This window comes from Micromesistius poutassou (genome assembly GCF_964030765.1).
Source record: "Micromesistius poutassou genome assembly, chromosome: 7".
NCBI lineage: Eukaryota > Metazoa > Chordata > Actinopteri > Gadiformes > Gadidae > Micromesistius > Micromesistius poutassou.
In genome coordinates, this window is record NC_140277.1 from 16,346,787 (window position 1) to 16,367,147 (window position 20,361).

The window sequence follows — 20,361 nt, forward strand, 5'->3', positions numbered from 1 at the left end:
GATCCCAGGAAGACATCGGTGAGACGTATGTTGGCTATCTAGGCATCGATCTAACTTTACAGAGTAAGCATTTCTATTCTGTCCCTTATACATCTCTATGCTATGGTTGATTCAGTACCACAGACTTCAAAGTGGAATTCTCAAAGATTTCCGTTTAGTTCTCTTTGGCGACACCTTTGGTGATAAGCAGTATTTGTTCGCTACCGACACCCAGTTCATAGGCTCATCACCCTCATGTCAACTCATCAGACATACTCACTTAACAGACGTTTATTTACATGAAAATCTTCGAGATGCCACTTCACATGTAGAAGCTTTTCTACTAACTCAGGCCAATGTGGCCAAACACTGAGAACAGCCTCCACCGGCTTCACCCACTGAGAAGTGATATATCACTCCTTCAGGTCATGTGACGGCCGTAGTTACAGATCATGAACTGTTTTATTGCATTTATTTTAGAACCTGAAAATGAACCAAAGCGTTGAATGATGTCATTAATGCAGGAAGGGGGGCTGAGGGGCCGGTGATGAAGATCAACATGTCTTTTGTTAAAAGGAGACTTCATAATCAGCGCCTGACGTCATTAGAGCCCAGAGAACAGGATGGAGGACAGAGGGCCGCCTGGTCTAACACCTCTCCCTGAAGAATAACTTATCTATATTTATATTCCTGTGGATTGATTCAACAGGCATATACTGATGTTGATAAAGAACTATTGTTTACTCCCTTATCAACAAAGTCAGAAGCTTTTCTGCATCTAAACTTCAGTTCTGTGTCTGGATGTGTGGGTCCGTCATATATCGTCTTGGGTCTACATTCTAGTAGTATAGCTTCTGGTCTCCTTACTATGACCCATGTTTATAGTTTATGGTCTCCAGGAAGGACAGATATGGGCCTATAGGAGGCGTGTCCAGGTGTATCTTTACCAAGGGGAGGAGTTTCATATTGTTTATTCAGTATCCAGTGGGTGTGGTCTTGGTTTTATTGTTATTAGATTATTTATAAGGAGACAGGCGTTGGTAAATGTCTCCATCTTGGATTCATACTCACACAGAGCTGTGTTCAGTCACAGAGACACCTGTAAAGTGACCCTCCATGCAGAGGATTTATAAACTGACCACTAAAGAAGGACCAGGAGACGACAGAATACACATCTCTTATTTATTTCTGTATTTATACGTTATTTATTTTATTATTAATGTTATGAATTTGATTAATTTAATTGTTTCATTCATTTTCTTCCGGTCTTGATCAATACCTAATAGGTTAACAATCGTTAGTTTCTATTTCAAAAGTGTTCACAATTCAGAATTCATAAAATTAGAATTAATTAGAAACACTACCATCTATTGGCCATACTCGGTTATAGCACCAACTTTATTTTATTTCTGTTTAAAAAACTACATACAAACATTATTCATTGAAACATGATTATTTGTAAAGTAAGTAAGAGTAAATTACTCTTAAAAAAAACACATTTAATACACTATCTATCCCGATCCATGACCCCAGTACATTAAATACACTATCTATCCCGATTCATAACCTCAGTACATTTAATATACTATCTATTCCGATTCATAACCTCAGTACATTTAATACACTATCTGTCCCGATCCATGACTCTGCTTGTTTCAGTGAAGTTAAGTACTGTTTAAATCATCATCATAAATCAAATCAACATCAACATAATATAAAGCGACATGACTGTGTTTGTACAAGAATAATACAGTGTTTGATACAAATGTATTACAGAATTTACCAATAGAGCGATCACTAAAGATATAAATGTAATAATTACTGATAACTGAGCAATTCACTGAAAACACACCTGTTTAAAATAGCTTTCATCATCAAACTCCTCATCTGAACAATTAATTTCTAACTGTAGAGGAAGCTCAATGCATAATATATTTAATAACTGTAGAGGAAGCCAAATATATGATATTGAGGATAATGAATTCCCTATTGCATAATAAAAAAAATTTGAGTTAAAAAAAACCCTGTGTGTGTGCTTGTGCGTGTGTGTGCGTGTGTGTGTGTCCCTACATCTGACTCAGAGACACTGAGGAACCAAGCCTCCAAAACCCAAACCCAGGGAGGAGGTCCTCCTGGGTGAAGGAGGTCTGGAAGGTGTGGATGTGTGTCACTGTGTCTGAGGACCCTCCTCCACCTGGGGACACTCTGTAGAAGGACAGAGTCCCGGCAGGCCGGTCCAGATACACTCCTACTCTGTTAGAGTCAGGGGGGGGGAGACGGATGACTGTTTGTATGTTGTTGTGCCGGGCAGAGTAACCACCATCATAACAATAAAGACTCCAGGACTTGTTGTTCCCTCCAATCAGGCTGTCAACACCCCCTCCTCTCCTTGTGATTCCTCTGTATGTCACTCCCACATTAACACCTCCTTCCCTCTCTAACTCCCAGTAACAGCGGCCAGTCAGACCCTCTCTACACAACACCTGGACCCAGCCGTGAAATCTCTCTGGGTGATCAGGATACGGCTGGTCCTCTTCAACCTTCGTCACCTTTCTGTTGTCCTCAGACAGAGAGAGTCGTGTGTGGGCTGTGTTTGGGTCCAGTGAGAGTTCACAGGCATCTGAGGGGAGAACAAGACACCGTTACCATCGTTCAGTGTTCTTTCATAGATATCCTCCACTCGATGTTCGGTGAATGAAATAAACCGAGAGAGACTAAGACGACGTGCGGTCGGTTCATAGAGTAACTGGCAGAAAGGCCTCTGGTTCTCAAAGGAAAGTTAGAGTCCATATGAGAGACAATAATAACTGATGACCACAAAGCACTGCACACTGTTTCTGGTGTCTGTAGCATTCATGCAAATGAGCTGCTGCCCATTGACCAATGAGCTGTCAGAGTGAACCACAGCATGGAGGAGAAGTGATTGTTGCCGTTTGCGGACTCCCTGAGTTCTATATCTATATTATATAATAATAATAATAAATATAGGTATCTATATAATATAATATCTAATATCACGCCCAAAAGCTATGTGTGCCTCAGATGATATTATGAATCATAAAGACTGCGTCTGACGTCTCTGGTACTTCCACAACAAGTAAAGACTCGTAGTGGGGGTTATCTCGGCCATGGTTGAGAAGAATTGGGGGAAAAGAACTTTGGCTTTGACTCTCTGAAGTCCGGATTGAACCGCGACATGGAGGAGAAAGGGATTGTACTCCCGGAGCTGAGCTGCCCGACTGCCACCGGAGTTCTGGCGGCAGTCCGGGAGCTCCGGCGGGGGGCGAGCTCCGCCGAAGCTCGGGAGCTTCTCCCTGCCAGGCAGTCACATCTAATTTTGTATGGAATCTCCCTGCTTCTGAAATGCGCGAACATCTCTGCCCAGCGCTCGTCTGCTGGTCCAGGTCCACAAAATCGTATCTATGCTCTGATTGGAGGGGGATGGGGAAGTGGGTGGTAATATGCAAATGTGACCCCCCTCCTGCGTAAGAGGGGGCGCTGAAACTGACTCGCTCGTTTGGTAACTGTAGGCGGGGTACTTTCAGAAATGCATATCTCACTCAAAAAAGCATGTACAGGCTTATTTCAAAGTTTGTATGTGTGTGGCCACACCAGAGACCCAAAACAACAGCCCAAATCCCAGGAAAAGTGTTGTTTTCATAATATGTCCCCTTTAACACACTCACTGTTAGAGTAGCACTACTAATAACATGTGGTATGGTAGCTTTTAAATGGCGGGTATTGTGATACGGTCTCAGTATCGGTATACCATACTGCAACATTATGAGGGGCTGTTCCGTTATTGTAGGGCAGACTAATGCCGCTTTTCCACCGACAGTACCAGCTTGACTCGACTCGACTCGCCTCGATTTGGCCCGCCTTTTTTTGCGTTTCCATTGGCAAAAAAAGTACCCGGTACCTAGTACTTTTTTTTTTAGTACTACCTCCGTCGAGGTTCCAAGCAAGCGGAGCTGGTACTTTTGTGTGACGTAAACAGGCTGCTGGCAACTGATTGGCCAGCGGCTGTAAATGGGAATAATCACTCAAAGTTAAGTTGTGTCCGGCGTGGTTGGAGTCCACGGACCCGCTGCCAAGGGGGACACTGATCGGCATTTTGCCGTGTGTGTCGCTCCTTTCCCGGGGCTAGAGTTAGGCTGCGCGTGGTTGTGTGTGTCCGGCGTGGCTGGAGTCCACGGACCTGCTCCCGAGGATCAGCGTTTCGTTGTTTCGTTTTAGTGTCGTTCCTTTCCCAGGGCTCGAGTTTTGCCTCCATCAACGTTACCGTATGACAACAATAGATGCACAGTCATTGCGCTTTTTATTTTAGTTTATTTCCCATCATAACCTTTCCCGGGAATCAGGAAATAGTCTTGATCAGATTCAGATTTCCCGGGAATCGCGTCTCCCGTGATTAAAATCGAATGACGACCCGCCCATGTTGGAGAGGTTCTTTTCTATGACCCGCCAACATTGAAGAGGTACTTTTTTAGATGGAAACGCAACGTGCCTGGAACCAAACCGAATCGAGTCGTGGCGAGTCGAGTCAAGTTGAGCTGGTACTGTCGTCGTCCTTGTCTAGAGGAACCCACTAGAAGTCCCCTAGCTGGACTGTAGCATCGTCTCTGCTACAGTCTCAAACAAATATGTCTCTCAAATTGATTATTGAATTTCATTTATTAATCAACGCACAACTAGTTGTGTGTGGACACACATCGCCGTACTCAACTGCTCTATTCGTTATTATTTGTTCTTTCACCTAATTATGTAATTAGAAAGGTTAATGTCATCATTGTTATTATTATATCCTACCTTATCTCCTAAACAATGTAAGACCTTCCTTGTGTTTCCCTAAATGAAAAGCACTCGGGGCGTCCTGTCTGGGCCTTAGATCTACTAAAGCACTGGTCCTGTCTGGGCCTTAGATCTACTAAAGCACTGGTCCTGTCTGGGCCTTAGATCTACTAAAGCACTGGTCCTGTCTGGGCCTTAGATCTACTAAAGCTGGTTGGCTGAAGGCTACACGGTCTTCTAGTTCTGCTCGTAGCTGATAGGCCGATGTGACTCAATCAGAACAAAGACCCAGACCGCGCTGAGGAAACGGGCGGAGCTGGGATGGGGGGGGGGTCCTCGCTGGGCGGCCCTCACACGTAGCATCGGAGCTATGGGGGTCACACAGGGGTCAAACTCACACACGTTTCAGCCCTCGTACGGCTGGCTGCTCACGGTTAATATTTCTTAATACTGCGTAACATTCACTAGGAAGCAAATATCAAACGAGATCGAAATATAGATTATTGTAGAATATAGATTATTATACATCAACAGTTTGATGAAGGTGAAGTCAACCATCATCTACATTCCCAGGATGATTTGACTGAACCGACGTCACCTCCTGCTGTGTGGATGGACTTTCCATCTCTATAGGTAGTGTGTGTTGAGATGAATCAAACTAAACAGACACTTACATCTCTGTGGAGCTGGTTTCATCCTCCACTCTCCACCGTGCTCCACACTGGCGAGACAAAGAGAGAGGAGCATGTTGTCTTTAGACAGGGAAACATTATTCACATGTTAACAAAGAGAGAGCAGCATGTTGTCATTAGACAGGGAAACAATATTCACATGTTAACAAAGAGAGAGCAGCATGTTGTCATTAGACAGGGAAACAATATTCACATGTTAACAAAGAGAGAGCAGCATTTCGTCTTTATAACAAAAATATTAACATTTCCAACTTCTGACACAATAATCATAGCAGCTTCTAAATGAGAGCATATTATCTAATAATATAATGGTAAGATGGTCCACTGATCCTTGTAGGAGACATTGTCCCTGAGTGGTGGGCTGTCCTCTCCATACCTGAGAGTGTCCAGTCTCCAGTGTGGATCCTCCAGTCCAGCAGAGAGCAGTGCAGCTCCTGAGTCTCCTGGGTGATTGTAGCTCAGGTCCAGCTCTCTCAGATGGGAGGGGTTGGAGCTCAGAGCTGAGGCCAGAGAAGCACAGCCTTCCTCTGTGACCAGGCAGTCAGACAACCTACACACACGCACATGCGCGCACAGACAGACACACACACACACACACACACACACACACACACACACACACACACACACACACACACACACACACACTCACTCACACGGACATGTTGAACGTGTGTAAAAATGAACCATTGTGTAAAAATGTCTTGATAACAAGGAAAAGACCAGTATGTATTGGCAAGAGTCAACAGCTATTCAGTCTATGGTCAGAACGTCCAAAATATTTCCTCAACAATCCAAAAATGTAACAAATAACTTAAACTTAAACAATCATTTATACACTGAATAACTGAATAATATAACATAAATCTTATATCAACAAAAATGGAGACTTGAAATTGGTCAAATGTCTTCTGATTTGGAACTTTGTTTTGTAACTGTTTGCACATTATGTAAAACTGACCTGAGACTTTCCAGTGTACAGTGTGGACTCCTCAGTCCAGCAGAGAGCAGCTTCACTCCTGAATCCTGCAGATCATTGGTACTCAGGTCCAGCTCTCTCAGACTAGAGGAGTTGGAGCTGAGAACTGAGGCCAGAGCTTCACAGCATCTCTCTGACAGATGGCAGCCAGTCAGCCTTTAAACAATATGCAGTTGTTTTAATTATACATAAATTATACATCTATAATGTTTTATAAATGATGAAACAACTGGAAAACGTGTCTTCAAAGAAACTTTTTAAGAAGAGTGTTATTCTACTTTAGGGCTCTATACTCACACAAACAGACAGGAACATGTTACTCTTCAGAACATTTTTAACAGAGAATTAAACTACTGTCTATAAAAAATATTCACATATTCAACTAGTTGAATATATAATTTAAGACACCGACCCCTCCCCTGTCTGACTACCCTCCTGTCACCGACCCCTCCCCTGTCTGACTACCCTCCTGTCACCGACCCCTCCCCTGTCTGACTACCTACCAGCCTTCAAGCCCCTCCTTTACATATTTGTGTCCCTCAGTAAAGATCCTTTGATTTACTGTCTGTCAGCCTCACTCTGTGTGAGCATTTGGGTCCACTCGCTCTACTTCCCCATAACAGCTGCTCAGACAAAGCTTCACAGAGGAGGGTGGGGCCTCTCGGTCCTGACGTCAGACTTCCTCAGTAAAGGTCTGACGTCACGTAAAGAACGCCACCTGCGTTCAGCAGAGTGGAACGTTCACGCCGTGTTTTGGGGAGAACGGCAAAAACATAGGATTTTACCCCTTTTCTCTCTAAATTGAGGACTTTCAGTAACAGTAATACAATGGCATGGATTACTATATTGAAGATCATATAAAACATATTTAAACTTGTTAAATCACAAAAATAGCACATTTATTTTTGCCATGAAATCTTATCTGATATCTTATCTCAGATAATTAACACAGTAATTCAGAAAAAAAAGAGCAGATTATTTTTCAATAAAAACTCAGAGTTAATTATGTCGTAAATTCAGAAAAACAATTGAATTTTCAAGGTGGCCTGAATACAATGATTATACCTAGGCTTGTGACAACGTCTACACTATTTAGGAATCAATTAAATGTCTGCTGATAGTAAAATGTTATTATGCACATTAAGTAAACTGACCTGAGAGTTTCCAGTGTACAGTGTGGACTCCCCAGTCCAGCAGAGAGCAGCTTCACTCCTGAATCCTGCAGATCATTGGTACTCAGGTCCAGCTCTCTCAGACTAGAGGAGTTAGAGCTGAGAACTGAGGCCAGAGCTTCACAGCATCTCTCTGACAGATGACAACCACTCAGCCTTCACACAAAATAAAGAGACAGGAACATATTACTCTTCAGAACTGATATCACTTTTAACATTTATAAAAAGAAAAAAAAAATGTTATAAGTGAGTATATTTGTTATGCCTGGACCAACAGACCTGTATTGTAGATGTTTATATTATTCTAGTATTATTGTGTTGCATGTGTTGTAAAACAAGGTCTTAGAACACATGCTGAGATGTTTTGTATATTATTATAACCTTTAACTTGTGTTGGTATTGTACATCTGTGCATGTTATTGATGAACCTACAGAGATGGTTTGTATATTATTACAACTTAGATTCTAGTATTATGTATTTTGTAATACATGTTATATTTTAAACTACAGATATGTTTTGTATGTTGATATAACTTTTATATTATTATATATAGTATTATGTATACTGTGTTGTGTATTGTAATATTCTTATCTCACTTATTAGTGAACCTACAGATATGTTTTGGAGGCTTTGGCCAGTGGCAGCAGCCTCAGAAGACCCTCCTCAGAAGCAGAGTATTTCTTCAGGTCAAACACCTCCAGCTCCTCTTCTGATGTCAGTAAGATGAAGACCAGAGCTGACCACTGAGCAGGAGATAGAGATTTTCTAGAGAGACTTCCTGATGTCAGGTACCGTTGTATCTCCTCCACTAGAGAACGGTCGTTCAGCTCATTCAGACAGTGGAACAGATTGATGATTCTCTCTGGAGAGAGATCTCCACCTATCCTCTTCTTGATGTAAGACCCTGTGTTCGGATTGGTCTTTGAGCTACTTCCTGTCTGTCCCAGCAGGCCTCGTAGGAGATTCTGATTGGTCTCCAGAGAGAGGCCCAGGAGGAAGCGGAGGAACAAGTCCAGGTGTCCGTTCTCACTCTGTAAGGCCTTGTCCACAGTCTTCTCATAGAAAAGATCATATTCATTTCTAATTAGAGAAGACCACCTGGAGGTTGGTTGTTCTTCTGAGATCAGATTGACACCAGTGTCGATGAAGGTCTTAAAGACATAAAGGGCAGCCAGAAACTCCTGGATGCTCAGATGGACAAAGCAGAACACCTTGTCCTGGTACAGCCCACACTCCTCTTTAAAGATCTGGGTGAACACTCCTGAGTACTCCGAGGCTGCTCTGATATCGATGCCACACTCTTCCAGGTCTGCCTGGTAGAAGATCAGGTTTCCTTTCTCCAGCTGGTTAAAAGCCAGTTTTCCCAGAGAAACAATGATCTCCCTGCTCTCTGAACTCCAGTGTGGATCTGTTTCAGCTCTACCATGATACTTCCTGTCCCCCTGTATGGACTGAACCCTCAGGAAGTGGCTGTACATCTGAGTCATGGTCTTGGGCATATCTTCCTCTCCCTGGGATGTTTTGAAGAAGTCCTCCAGAACTGTAGCAGTGATCCAACAGAAGACTGGGATGTGACACATGATGTAGAGGCTTCGTGATGTCTTGATGTGGTCGATGATCTTTCTGGCCAGCTTCTCCTCTCTGAACCTCTTCCTGAAGTACTCCTCCTTCTGTGGGTCGGTGAACCCTCTCACCTCTGTCACCATGTCAACACAATCAGCAGGGATCTGATTGGCTGCTTCAGGGCGTGTGGTTATCCAGATGCGAGTGGAGGGAAGCAGGTTGCCCCTGATGAGGTTTGTCAGCAGCACGTCCACCGAGGTGGACTCTGTGACATCAGTACAGATCGGGTTGTTCTGGAAGTCCAGAGGAAGTCGACACTCATCCAGACCATCCAAGATGACAACTTGGAACCGGTCGTATCTGCAGATTCCTGCTTCTTTGGTTCCAATAAAGAAGTGATGAAGAATTTCCACCAAACTAAACTTTTTATCTCTCAGTAAATTCAGCTCTCTGAAAGTGAAAGGAAATATGAAGTGTATGTCGTGGTTGGTTTTGCCTTCAGCCCAATCCAGAATCAACTTGTGTGTTAAGATGGTTTTACCAATGCCGGCCACTCCAGTTGTCATTATTGTCCTGATTGGTTGATCTTTTCCAGGTAAGGGTTTAAAGATGTCTTCACATCTGATTGGTGTTTCCTCCCTGGCTGGTTTCCTGGAAGCGGTTTCAATCAGTCTGACCTCATGTTCCTTGTTGACCTCTCCACTGCCTCCCTCTGTGATGTAGAGCTCTGTGTAGATCTCATTCAGAGGTCTTGACTCTCCTGCTTTAGCGATTCCCTCAAACACACACTGGGTCTTCTCCTTCAGATAAGCTTTGATCTTATGTTGGCACTCAGCAGCAACTTTTTCTAAATTAGATGACAAAAGAAGAACGTATACAAACGTATATCAAAAATTGTTGATGTCAAATTATCAAAATATGACTGCCCTTTTTTTAACCAACAGTCATTTACTGCTGTTTAAAAAAAAAGCATATTCAAAATAAGTTTTCAAAATAAGGATATCTCCCTAATCAGTTTTCAAAATAAGACTATATCCCTGATCTGTTTTCAAAGTAAGAGTATCTTACTGTATCTTACTGATCCAAAAAGGTATCTTTGTAATCTCTTCTAAAAATAAGATTATCTTACTACTCCTCAGTGTGTCGGCCATCTCCTCCAGCTTCAACTGCTTCAGGCAGAGCAGTGTGATGTCTTCCACTCCCTCTATGGCGCGCCTCCTCTGCTCCTCTTCCTCACCATCCACCTCTTCCTCCTCCCTCTGGCTCTCCGAGCATTGCGGGTAATCTGGGAAGAGAACTCTCCACAGCTTCTCCACCTCCTTGTCTAGAAAAGCGTGTGCGTTCTCCTTGATCCGCTGGAACAGAACAAACATCAAAGAGAAGGTCTGAAGAGGGAAGCCTGGAGACTGTTAGCTCCAGGAGAGATGTTGGTCACATGGCTTTCATGACAGAACTCAGTGTTGTACATTTACACACCTTCAACTCTGTGTGGTGCTGCTGTACAGACGGACCACTGGGAACCTTTGACCTCCTCTGGTGTCTGTGGAGAACCCACACACACACACACACACACACACACACACACACACACACTCTTCTTGAAAAATAAGCTACTAAATGCTCATTTTTTATTACTTTTTGAATGTATTACAAAGGGCAGCCCCAATAGGTACATAACTTATTACAAACTTGATACTCTCCAAGAAGAATACTGCTCGAGAAGAATAAAAAGGTGGGAAGAATAAAGAAGAATAAAGAATAAAGAGGTGGGAGGACAGGGCAATAGGAGTCTGCCATTATTTATGTTTCTTCTTGGCCTGGACCAGTGTCTCCAGGGCTTTTGCTGTTTGGCAGCATGCCTCAGCCTTGCACTTTTGTTATTTCATTGTGTCCATTTTATTTTGAACTCAACTGAAGGGCCAAAACATAAAATGTCTACCGTGCCATAAACAATACAAATAACTTCAATGTTACCAAATCAAAAATTACAAATGTAAACAATATAAATAACTTAAATATAACCAAATAAATAATTACGCGCTGAAAGCAGGCAGGCACGCAGCTATGCTGCTCGCGTTTACACTTGCGTGCATGGCGGAGTTTAAAACATTACTGCCAAAGTCATATTAAGTGATATAACGCAGGTGCGCAAGGCACACACAGGAGCCAACATTGTTTTCAACTGCTCAGTACCGCACCGTATTCAATTCAAAGTTTTGAAAAGAAAAGAAAGAATTTGAAGCGAATACAACGCCGCATGCAACGCCGTTTTTGATTTGTTTATTCGGTTTTGAACGAATAGTTTTGGATACATGCATTGGCTTTGAGTTTGTTTGTTTGTTGTTTGTTGTTGTTTTAAATCGCATACACACACACTCACGGTCATTCATTCACACACGCACCCACTACAACCTGCCGATCTTCAATATAAACAACATCAAGTAAGTGATGCCACAGCGCGTTGACAAGTCCGTCCTAAGGCGTCCATAGACTTTATCAGTTGGCCTGAAATACTCTCATACTTTGGAAGCTTTGGGCTAAATCTTGGACTTTATTCAGAGGACTCACCTGCCTCGGCCATTTCTCATATCAAAGCAGTGAAGACGGGGGGAGGAGGAAGAAAGAGGATAGCGGATTAACCAGCAGGGCGCACACAGCGCAAAGATTTGTGGTGTGGAGGTGAATTACAGTGAGCTGTTTGAGAAACATAAATGGCGGTCAATAGTAAAACGGCTCATCGGCAAAAAAATTAGCAGTTGACTAATCTTCATGGTCGACTAACCTTCATGGCCCCCCCCCGTTTTCTCAACAGATCTCCAAACGGCGAATTTTGCCGAAAGGTGACTAGTTTGCATGCCTACAAGTGGTCTGTTTCATTGTCTGTTTGAAACTCCTACCTCTCCTCTCTGGAGGGGCATCCATCTTTAAAGTTTTCAGGTATACCCATAGACCAGTCACTCTTCATGGAGACACAGCTGGGTCCAGGGGAGTCTGCTCTCTGCTGCTGCTCTGGGCTTCAACACAAAACACACACACAGCTTTTACTCAGACTAATGATGGTGTCATGATGTATCACTGCTGAGCTCTGAGATGGACAACAGTCACAGATAGTGAGAGATCCTCTTCTTACCTCTCAGCTTTGCTCTGGCGGCCATGTTCCCCAGACAGAGTGGTCTTAGAGGTAGGACCCCCCTCCTCTCTCTCCTCATCCATAGTAGACCGGAGACCTGTAGTCCTACACAAACACAACATAAACACCAGCAGGAAAAGCGCTTCACAGCTTGACATTCAAAGCCATCTATTTGTAATGTCATCAAAATAGTTTGTGAGGCTCAGCGAACTAAGAATGTTAAGTATCACCAAATGTCCTGTATTTACAACAAGACTATTCTGGAAGGAATCGGTCCTGCTTTCAGGCACTATTTTGTGCGCATGAGCACACACACTGCAAGTGGTCTGTTTCATTGTCTGTTTGAAACTCCTACCTCTCCTCTCTGGAGGGGCGTCCATCGTTAAAGTTAACAGGTATACCCATAGAGCAGTCACTCTTCATGGAGACACAACGGGGTCCAGGGGAGGCTTCTCTCTGCTGCTGCTCTGGGCTTCAACACAAAACACACACACAGCTTTTACTCAGACTAATGATGGTTTTATGATGTATCACTGCTGAGCTCTGAGATGGACAACAGTCACAGACAGTGAGAGATCCTCTTCTTACCTCTTAGCTTTGCTCTGGCGGCCATGTTCCCCAGACAGAGTGGTCTTAGAGGTAGGACCCCCCTCCTCTCTCTCCTCATCCATAGTAGACAGGAGACCTGTAGTCCTACACAAACACAACATATTGTTTTCCTCCTGCGTTCATTACGGTGAGTAAGACGGTTCTATCAGGACCTGTGGAGGGAAGGCGAGCCAGCAGCAGACAGACACTGAGAGGTGGTTTTAAACTTGGCCTCACGTTGCTGTACACCAGAGTGGCCACCAGGGGGCGCTCTGGAGCCAAACATAGAGTCGCTCAGTCCCGCCCACCTCATGCGTCACGCCTCTACCATAAAAAATGAAAAAGTTGACTGGTGGTCGTCAGAGAATTTCTGGTGCGTAAAGTAACAAGAACTAGTTAGCTAGCAATAAATGATGGAGAATGGCTGGCTCTAACTAATTATACCAAATGGTTTCCAACATATTTGCAATAGCCCAGAAAAATGACCAAATTTTAGATCCAATAGAAAACGTTTTAAAACACATTTTATAATCTTCGATATAGGTTTAAATACACACACACACACACACACACACACACACACACACACACACACACACACACACACATATATATATATGTTCCTATGAAGTATTACATTTGGTTTGCTAACTAGACAGACACACATACACAAACACACACATATTTATATGATGTTTAAAATACTTTACCTTATGTTTTTGGTTGTTGGTGTTATGGTATGAAAATGTCAAAGCATCCAGGTGTCCTGTCCTCCTGTGGGAGGCTGCAGGTCAACTGAGGAGACTTCAAACCTCTGAGCTGAACTCCCCCATGATGCTGGCTGAAGGCCAGCCGCTTCAAAGGTCGGCTTCATAGCAGGTCTACATTCATTAATGATTGACTAAAGATACAAACATAATACATTGCGATAGAACCAACATTACATGCCCATTTTATTATATGTTAGGATAAATGACTCTAAACTCTACAAAGAAAGAGTTTAATGAGTTTTTCATATCTGTGTTTTCAGTTAAATGAACGTCTTCCTTGTACAGTATTTCATCATTCTTCTGTTGGTGCTCCTGTTGTCTTTCTTCACCCAAATGTAAAGTTTCTGTGTAAGTGAATAAGACAATAATATGAATCTAATATCCCCCCCCCCCTTAACCCACCATTACCCATAACCCCAACCTCCCCCTGATTGGCTGCTGGGAGCAGGTTGAATCCCACCCCTTTCACCCACCATTACCCATAACCCCCAACCTCCCCCTGATTGGCTGCTGGGAGCTGGTTAAATAGATGATTAAAGATAAGGGAACTCCACAACAAATATCCTCAACTATATGACATTACTATGTAAAACATCACATCAATTATATTAAAATGTTTAAAACTTATATTATTACTAATATTATGAAGCACCAGGGAGGCATTTTCAAAAGTCATCATGTCTCTTGATTTATTGTAATCTCTATTTCTTTTTGTTTCTGCTCTGATGTATTTTGAACGGTTTTATATGAAGCACATGAAGTCGCCTAATGCTGTACGTTCTGTTAGAATCCCTGATAGAAACCAATAGAAGACCCTGATAGAAACCAATAGAAGACCCTGATAGAAACCAATAGAAGGCCCTGATAGAAACCAATAGAAGGCCCTGATAGAAACCAATAGAAGGCCCTGATAGAAACCAATAGAAGACCCTGATAGAAACCAATAGAAAACCCTGATAGAAATCAATAGAAGGCCCTGATAGAAACCAATAGAAGGCCCTGATAGAAACCAATAGAAGGCCCTGATAGAAACCAATAGAAGGATAGAAACCAATAGAAGGCCCTGATAGAAACCAATAGAAGGATAGAAACCAATAGAAGACCCTGACGGTCTACTGACGGTGTACTGACGGTGTACTGACCTTACTGACGGTGTACTGACCGTACTGACAGTGTACTGACCTTACTGACGGTGTCCTGACCTTACTGACGGTGTACTGACGGTGTCCTGACCTTACTGACGGTGTACTGGCGGTGTACTAACCGTACTGACGGTGTACTGACCGTACTGACGGTGTACTGACCTTACTGACCTTACTGATGGTGTACCTTGATACCTTGATACCATATATACAGAATATGGAGTCGTGATGACTGTTGTTTACGGTCTTAACTGTATATAACAACTTAACGGTAAATCACGGTATCTCATACTGCTGCTAACGCCAGAAGCGGTCCACTCTTGACTTGAAACAGACCAAACTCTTTGGCTGAAGAATGAGCCTCGCACGTCCAGTGGCGACTGGTCATTAGGGGCAGGTGGGGCTCGGCCCCACCTACTCTCACAAGAAAAAAATATATATAAAAAAATATATAAATATAATAAATATATTATATAAAAAAATAATATATATATATATATAAAATAAAAAAATCTCCCCAGAAAGTACTGTAAAATAATAAGTTCGGCGCTTTTAGTTCATTTTTAGTCGACCCTAGCTTGCTTCTTCCGGCTGAGTTCATCCGGTGGGGCAAGAGGGGCTCTAGCCCCACCAGCCCAATGTAATGTGTATTGGTCTTGAAAAATTGAAATGCGCATGCTCAGAGTGTGCCATGGACATATATGGTTCGTTCCACTACAGTGTAATTTTCCTTTTTCACAGTTCATTGGCTGTAGTGTGTGGCTCGCGCGTGCTGAGTCACGTGCGCGAGTGACCTCGTCGAGTGACCGAGTGACGTCGTCTCGACCTCGAGTGACCTCGTCTCGACCTCACCGCACGTTCCCGCGCCCGCGCAAAAAGTAGCATAAAAGACATACTCAAGAGAAATAAAAAAAGAGAAGGAGAAGGATATTTGCTAACAAACATGTCGGAGGCACACAAACGAAAACGAGTCGAAAACATGAATGAGGTCGATCATCTATTGGAGCACAGATTTGAGACCCTTAGTCTGGAGGAAAAATTAGAAGTAAAACGTCTTGGTCCCCACCATCCGAGGGATCTTGGCATTCGCCAAACCGCTGGAAAAAACATCTGTGCTTTTAATGTGGAGTGGTTTTCCAAAAAGAAATGGCTAACGGCTAGCATTCAGAAGAAGGCACTCTTCTGCTTTCCTTGTTTGCTGTTTGGTGGCAGTGGTGTGATGTGGTGGCAGATGTTACTTGGTCGAGGATGGGATACAAGGATTTAAAACACCTATCTGAGAGGATAACCAAACATGAGAGCAGCAATTGTCATCTGGATAATGCGATGAAATTGGGACTTTTTGGACGGGTGAACGTCGCTGTCCAGATTGACAGTGCTTACCGGCGCGGCATTGATGAGCATAACAGGCAAGTGGAGGAAAACAGGTATGTACTCAGTCGGATCATCACTTGTATTAAACTGTGTGGGAAATGTGAGACAGCACTGCGGGGTCACGACGAATCGGCGGACTCTCTGAATCCGGGGATATTCCGTTGTATTTTTGAGACGATGTGTGAGAGCGACGCTAGGCTTCAGCGGCACTATGGCGCTCATCCCGTATTCAAAGGGACATCAAGCACCATACAGAATGATCTATTAGACTGCATGTATGAAGTGTACAGGGACGAGATAGCCAAACAAGTTGACGAGACGTCATTTGTTGCTGTACAGGCCGACGAGACAACGGATGTCTCCTGTAAATCACAGATGGTGGTTGTGCTGCGATACATTTTGCCGTGTAACACAGTGACAGAGAGGTTTTTAGAGTTTGTGGAAGTTAAGGACAAAACTGGTGTCGGCCTTTGCAATAGCATCAAGGTTGTTCTGGAGCCACTGAAGCTCAGAGAAAAGCTTATCGCTCAGACCTACGATGGTGCGGCCGTAATGAGCGGAAATGTGCGTGGAGTGCAGACACTGATGAAGGAGACCTACGCAAATGCTCAGTTTGTTCACTGCTACGCCCACCAACTGAACCTGACGTTGCAGCAACTGTGTTCAGCTAGGATCAGCATCCTAAAGGTGTTTTTTGCCGATCTGACTGCTTTTGCCACGTTTTTCTCCGGTGCTCCAAAACGTGTTGCAGCTCTTTTAGAGGCAACACACAAACGCATCCCTAGGCCACCAGCTGTCCGATGGAATTTTAAAAGTCGGACTGTGAATGCCGTTTGGGAGACCCGTGCAGCACTGCTCCGGTGTATGGAGGCCATTCGCACACAACCAGGATGGGATGAGATCACCATAAGTGAGGCAAACGGCCTGTCAAAGAAACTCCGGGACAGAGGCTTTCTGCAGCTGCTGGAATTTTTTTCACTGCTCATGCCAGAAGTGGATGTCTTATACAACACTCTGCAAAAACGTAGCATTGATGCCCCATGCATTAACAGCGCACTGGCCCATTTCAAGGAAAATGTCCAGAAAATGCGGCAGCAAGCTGATCATTTGGCTGCCACCTCTCATGATGGAACAGACGAGCCAGGCAGACGAGGTACCAACACAGCGCAGGTGATGAAGGAGGCCTGTGACACAGTCATCTCTCAGGTAGAACAGCGGTTTTCACAGAGTGACCACTTGATTGCTGCAAAGTTGGTTGACAGCTCATTCTTCCCCCAGTTTGTGCTGTCATTCCCTACATCAGAGCTGGATTGTGCTGTGAAACTGTGGCCTTTGGATAACAACGAAAAGTTGAAGTCTGAGCTGATCACTCTGTACCGCCACAGTGAGCTTCACACAGGTAAGACGGCCCTGTCACTGTTAAAATCCATTTATGAGAACAACCTAGAGGAGGCTTTTGCTGAGACCGTTATTCTGCTGAAAATCATTGCAACAACACCAATGACGACAGCCGAGTCAGAGAGGAATTTTTCCACGTTAAAGAGGATAAAAACCTTCACCCGCAACACCATGGGACAGCCACGGCTCAACGCATTGGCCATGCTCTCAATTGAAAGCCAGCTGATCCAGCAGCTACAGGACTTCATTCCCAAAGTCATCGAAAAGTTTTCCCAGAAGAAGGACCGCCGTGCCGCCTTTCTCTTCAAATAAGCGCTTTTGGTGAAGATTATTATGGTGAATCAACCCACTAGGGCAGAGGGCTCAAACCTCCAACCTGACCGCCTATCTAGTTCTCTCAATGCAGGACCCACTCCCAGGATAATTTCAGTTGGAGCCCGCATGAACGGGGCCCAGTTAGTTAGTTAGGCCTTTAAGTTCCCTAGGGAACATAGGCCATCGATGAAACCCCTCCATCCTCTTCAGTCTTGTGCCTTCCAATCTAGTTGTTGCCATGTCAGCCCTTCCGTCTTCATCACCTGTTCTGTGATTCTTCTCCAGGTGGCTCTAGGTCTTCCCCTCTTTCTCTTGCCTTGTGGGTTCCATGTTAGGGCCTGCTTTGTAATTGATTTGTTTTTTCTTCTGAGAGGGTGGCCTATCCATTTCCATTTTCTCCTCCTGATTTGGGTCTCTATTGGTTCTATTGAGTTCCCACAGGTTGGCATTTGAGATGGTGTTGGTTTTGATCCATGGTTATTGGTGTGTTGTTCTTGTTGTTGATTCACATTACTTTGGTTTTTGCAGCAGTTATCTCTAGCTTGTGTGACTTGTCCTGCATCTGTTGGTGGGTGTGTGCAAGTAGTGCCAAATCATCAGCAAAATCCAGATCCAGATGAACGGGGCCGAACTGTCCAGAAAATGTACTTAGAGCCTGCTTGTACGGGACCTAAGTATCTAAAGAAGCACTCGACAACCATACCAACTCCTAAGTACATAATATGCATCCTCCCGGGTTCACTTAAAGGGTTCTACATGTTCTTAACAAAAAAAACAAAAAAACAAAAAAATATATAAAACAAAAAAAACAAAAAAATGTTCATTTTATAATATTATCTGCATGATCATCTTATTTCTTCCAGTTAAGTGTTGTTCTTGGCAATTTTCAAAGCCTCAGTCTGTTTATGTTTGTCCCGTCCCGTCTTATATGTTCCCACTCCTGGCCTGCACCTTGTCGTGGTGAGTGGGCTTTAAACCAAGCCAGGCCATTCTGAATCTTTTCTTTCACAGCTATTATCTTTGATTTCTCCTCCAGGACACTGCCTAGGCCTATGGGAGGTGTACTCCATGGTAAAATGATATTGGGTTCTTATAGTAGCTCTTACAGCTGTTTGCACTAGTATCATTTTATTCTGAGGTTTACGTAAGCTTATTTTAAAGTTTAAAAACTTTTAAAAACTATACTTTCATTATTGCAATGTTTTGATGTCAGCAATAAAAGATTAAAAGCTGCACTAATGTACTTTATTAATTAAATATATATCTGATACATGGAGAACAGTTCAAAAACAAAAAGCCCAGCATACTGAATAGTGTTAAAGTATATTTTTATTTGTAATGGTTGTGATGGCCCCAGTACCTACCTGCTGTCCTATTTATCTTTCCACAGGTCCTTGTGGGTGGAGCTGAGGGCTGAATAGAGAATGGGAAACACCAAGCCAGGGCTACAAACAGGCAGCATGGTGGCCAGGGCTACAAACAGCATGGTGGGACACTGACACATAAGTAAGACCAATGAAGGAAGCTAAATCTCTATTTTTAAATACTTTAGCTTTTTTATGAAAATTACCATTTTTATTTGTAATATATTAGGGCTGTAACTTTTTCCAAAAATGAATTTCAAACAAATTTCAAATGCCCCGTAATTTGTTTGAATATATTCTAATACCCCCTCCACATTAGCTTGGTTTACTGATGGGTCAAGAGGGTATACAATAGTTCAAACTGATAGAAAAACGCCCTCTGCTGGATAAGAAGGGAAACTACTTTTTAATATGCTTATGAGACTGCAGCTCCAATATCTTGAAACATGTCAGCACTAAATCAGTCACAATAAGTTTGAAGTACGCAATACAGAGTACAAATAAATGGATCAATAGTGTTTGGATGGATGTCTGTATGCCTGCAAAGCCAGTAGCAACACTTTTATAAAAGTGAAGGGGTCTACCATTTTTGTTGTAAGATTCCGGCAGTTTAGACGCTGTTTAGCGTATTGCTGTCCTCCACAGGTCAGATGTTGAACTAGATTTTTACATACAGTCCTGTGTTGTGCAGGATAGCTGGGAGCAGGCAGAGTCAACCTCTACAAAGATTGCCACGACTGTGAAAACAAACGGGTGACGTCACGGTCATTAAAAAATATATATATATATTAGCCTAGCCCCACCTGTTTTTTACATGTAGAAACGCCACTGCGCACGTCGAGCCTAAACTGCTGCTTGTGAATCCTCTGACTGTGGCCCCTGGCCCCTGTGTGCTGTGGCCCCTGGCCCCTGTGTGCTGTGGCCCCTGTGTGCTGTGGCCCCTGGTCCCTGTGTGCTGTGGCCCCTGTGGCCCCTGGCCCCTGTGTGCTGTGGCCCCTGGCCCCTGTGGCCCCTGTGTGCTGTGGCCCCTGGTCCCTGTGTGCTGTGGCCCCTGTGTGCTGTGGCCCCTGGCCCCTGTGTGCTGTGGCCCCTGGCCCCTGTGT

At 43.6% G+C, this 20,361-nt stretch overlaps 2 protein-coding genes across 15 annotated transcripts in view; one reads left to right on the forward strand and one right to left on the reverse strand.

Moving 5' to 3' along the window:
- Positions 1–1,330: 1,330 nt before the first annotated feature.
- LOC311350520 (NLR family CARD domain-containing protein 3-like) overlaps positions 1,331–20,361 on the reverse strand; it is a 114,334-nt gene continuing 95,303 nt past the window's right edge. For 4 of the 14 annotated variants that reach the window (XM_084470551.1, XM_084470555.1, XM_084470545.1 and 1 more), the window contains 10 exons: positions 12,308–12,412; positions 12,075–12,191; positions 10,654–10,717; positions 10,307–10,532; positions 8,227–10,024; positions 7,596–7,769; positions 6,424–6,597; positions 5,839–6,012; positions 5,445–5,491; positions 1,331–2,599 (listed from right to left, as the gene is read on the reverse strand). In XM_084470551.1, the coding sequence (XP_084326677.1) occupies positions 2,046–2,599; positions 5,445–5,491; positions 5,839–6,012; positions 6,424–6,597; positions 7,596–7,769; positions 8,227–10,024; positions 10,307–10,532; positions 10,654–10,717; positions 12,075–12,191; positions 12,308–12,412 (3,433 nt within the window). In that variant the 3' untranslated portion in view covers positions 1,331–2,045. Of the gene's footprint in view, positions 2,600–5,444; positions 5,492–5,838; positions 6,013–6,423; positions 6,598–7,595; positions 7,770–8,226; positions 10,025–10,306; positions 10,533–10,653; positions 10,718–11,745; positions 11,962–12,074; positions 12,192–12,307; positions 12,413–12,662; positions 12,780–12,895; positions 13,001–13,068; positions 13,220–13,605; positions 13,696–20,361 lie in introns of those variants that run through there. The other 10 variants (XM_084470554.1, XM_084470553.1, XM_084470543.1 and 7 more) reach the window with 10 other exon arrangements.
- On the forward strand, positions 16,455–17,891 carry LOC311350062 (zinc finger MYM-type protein 1-like; the record flags this gene model as incomplete). The annotated part of the gene is made up of 1 exon (XM_084470102.1): positions 16,455–17,891. The coding sequence occupies one exon, from the start codon at positions 16,455–16,457 to the stop codon at positions 17,889–17,891; it is 1,437 nt and encodes a 478-aa protein (XP_084326228.1).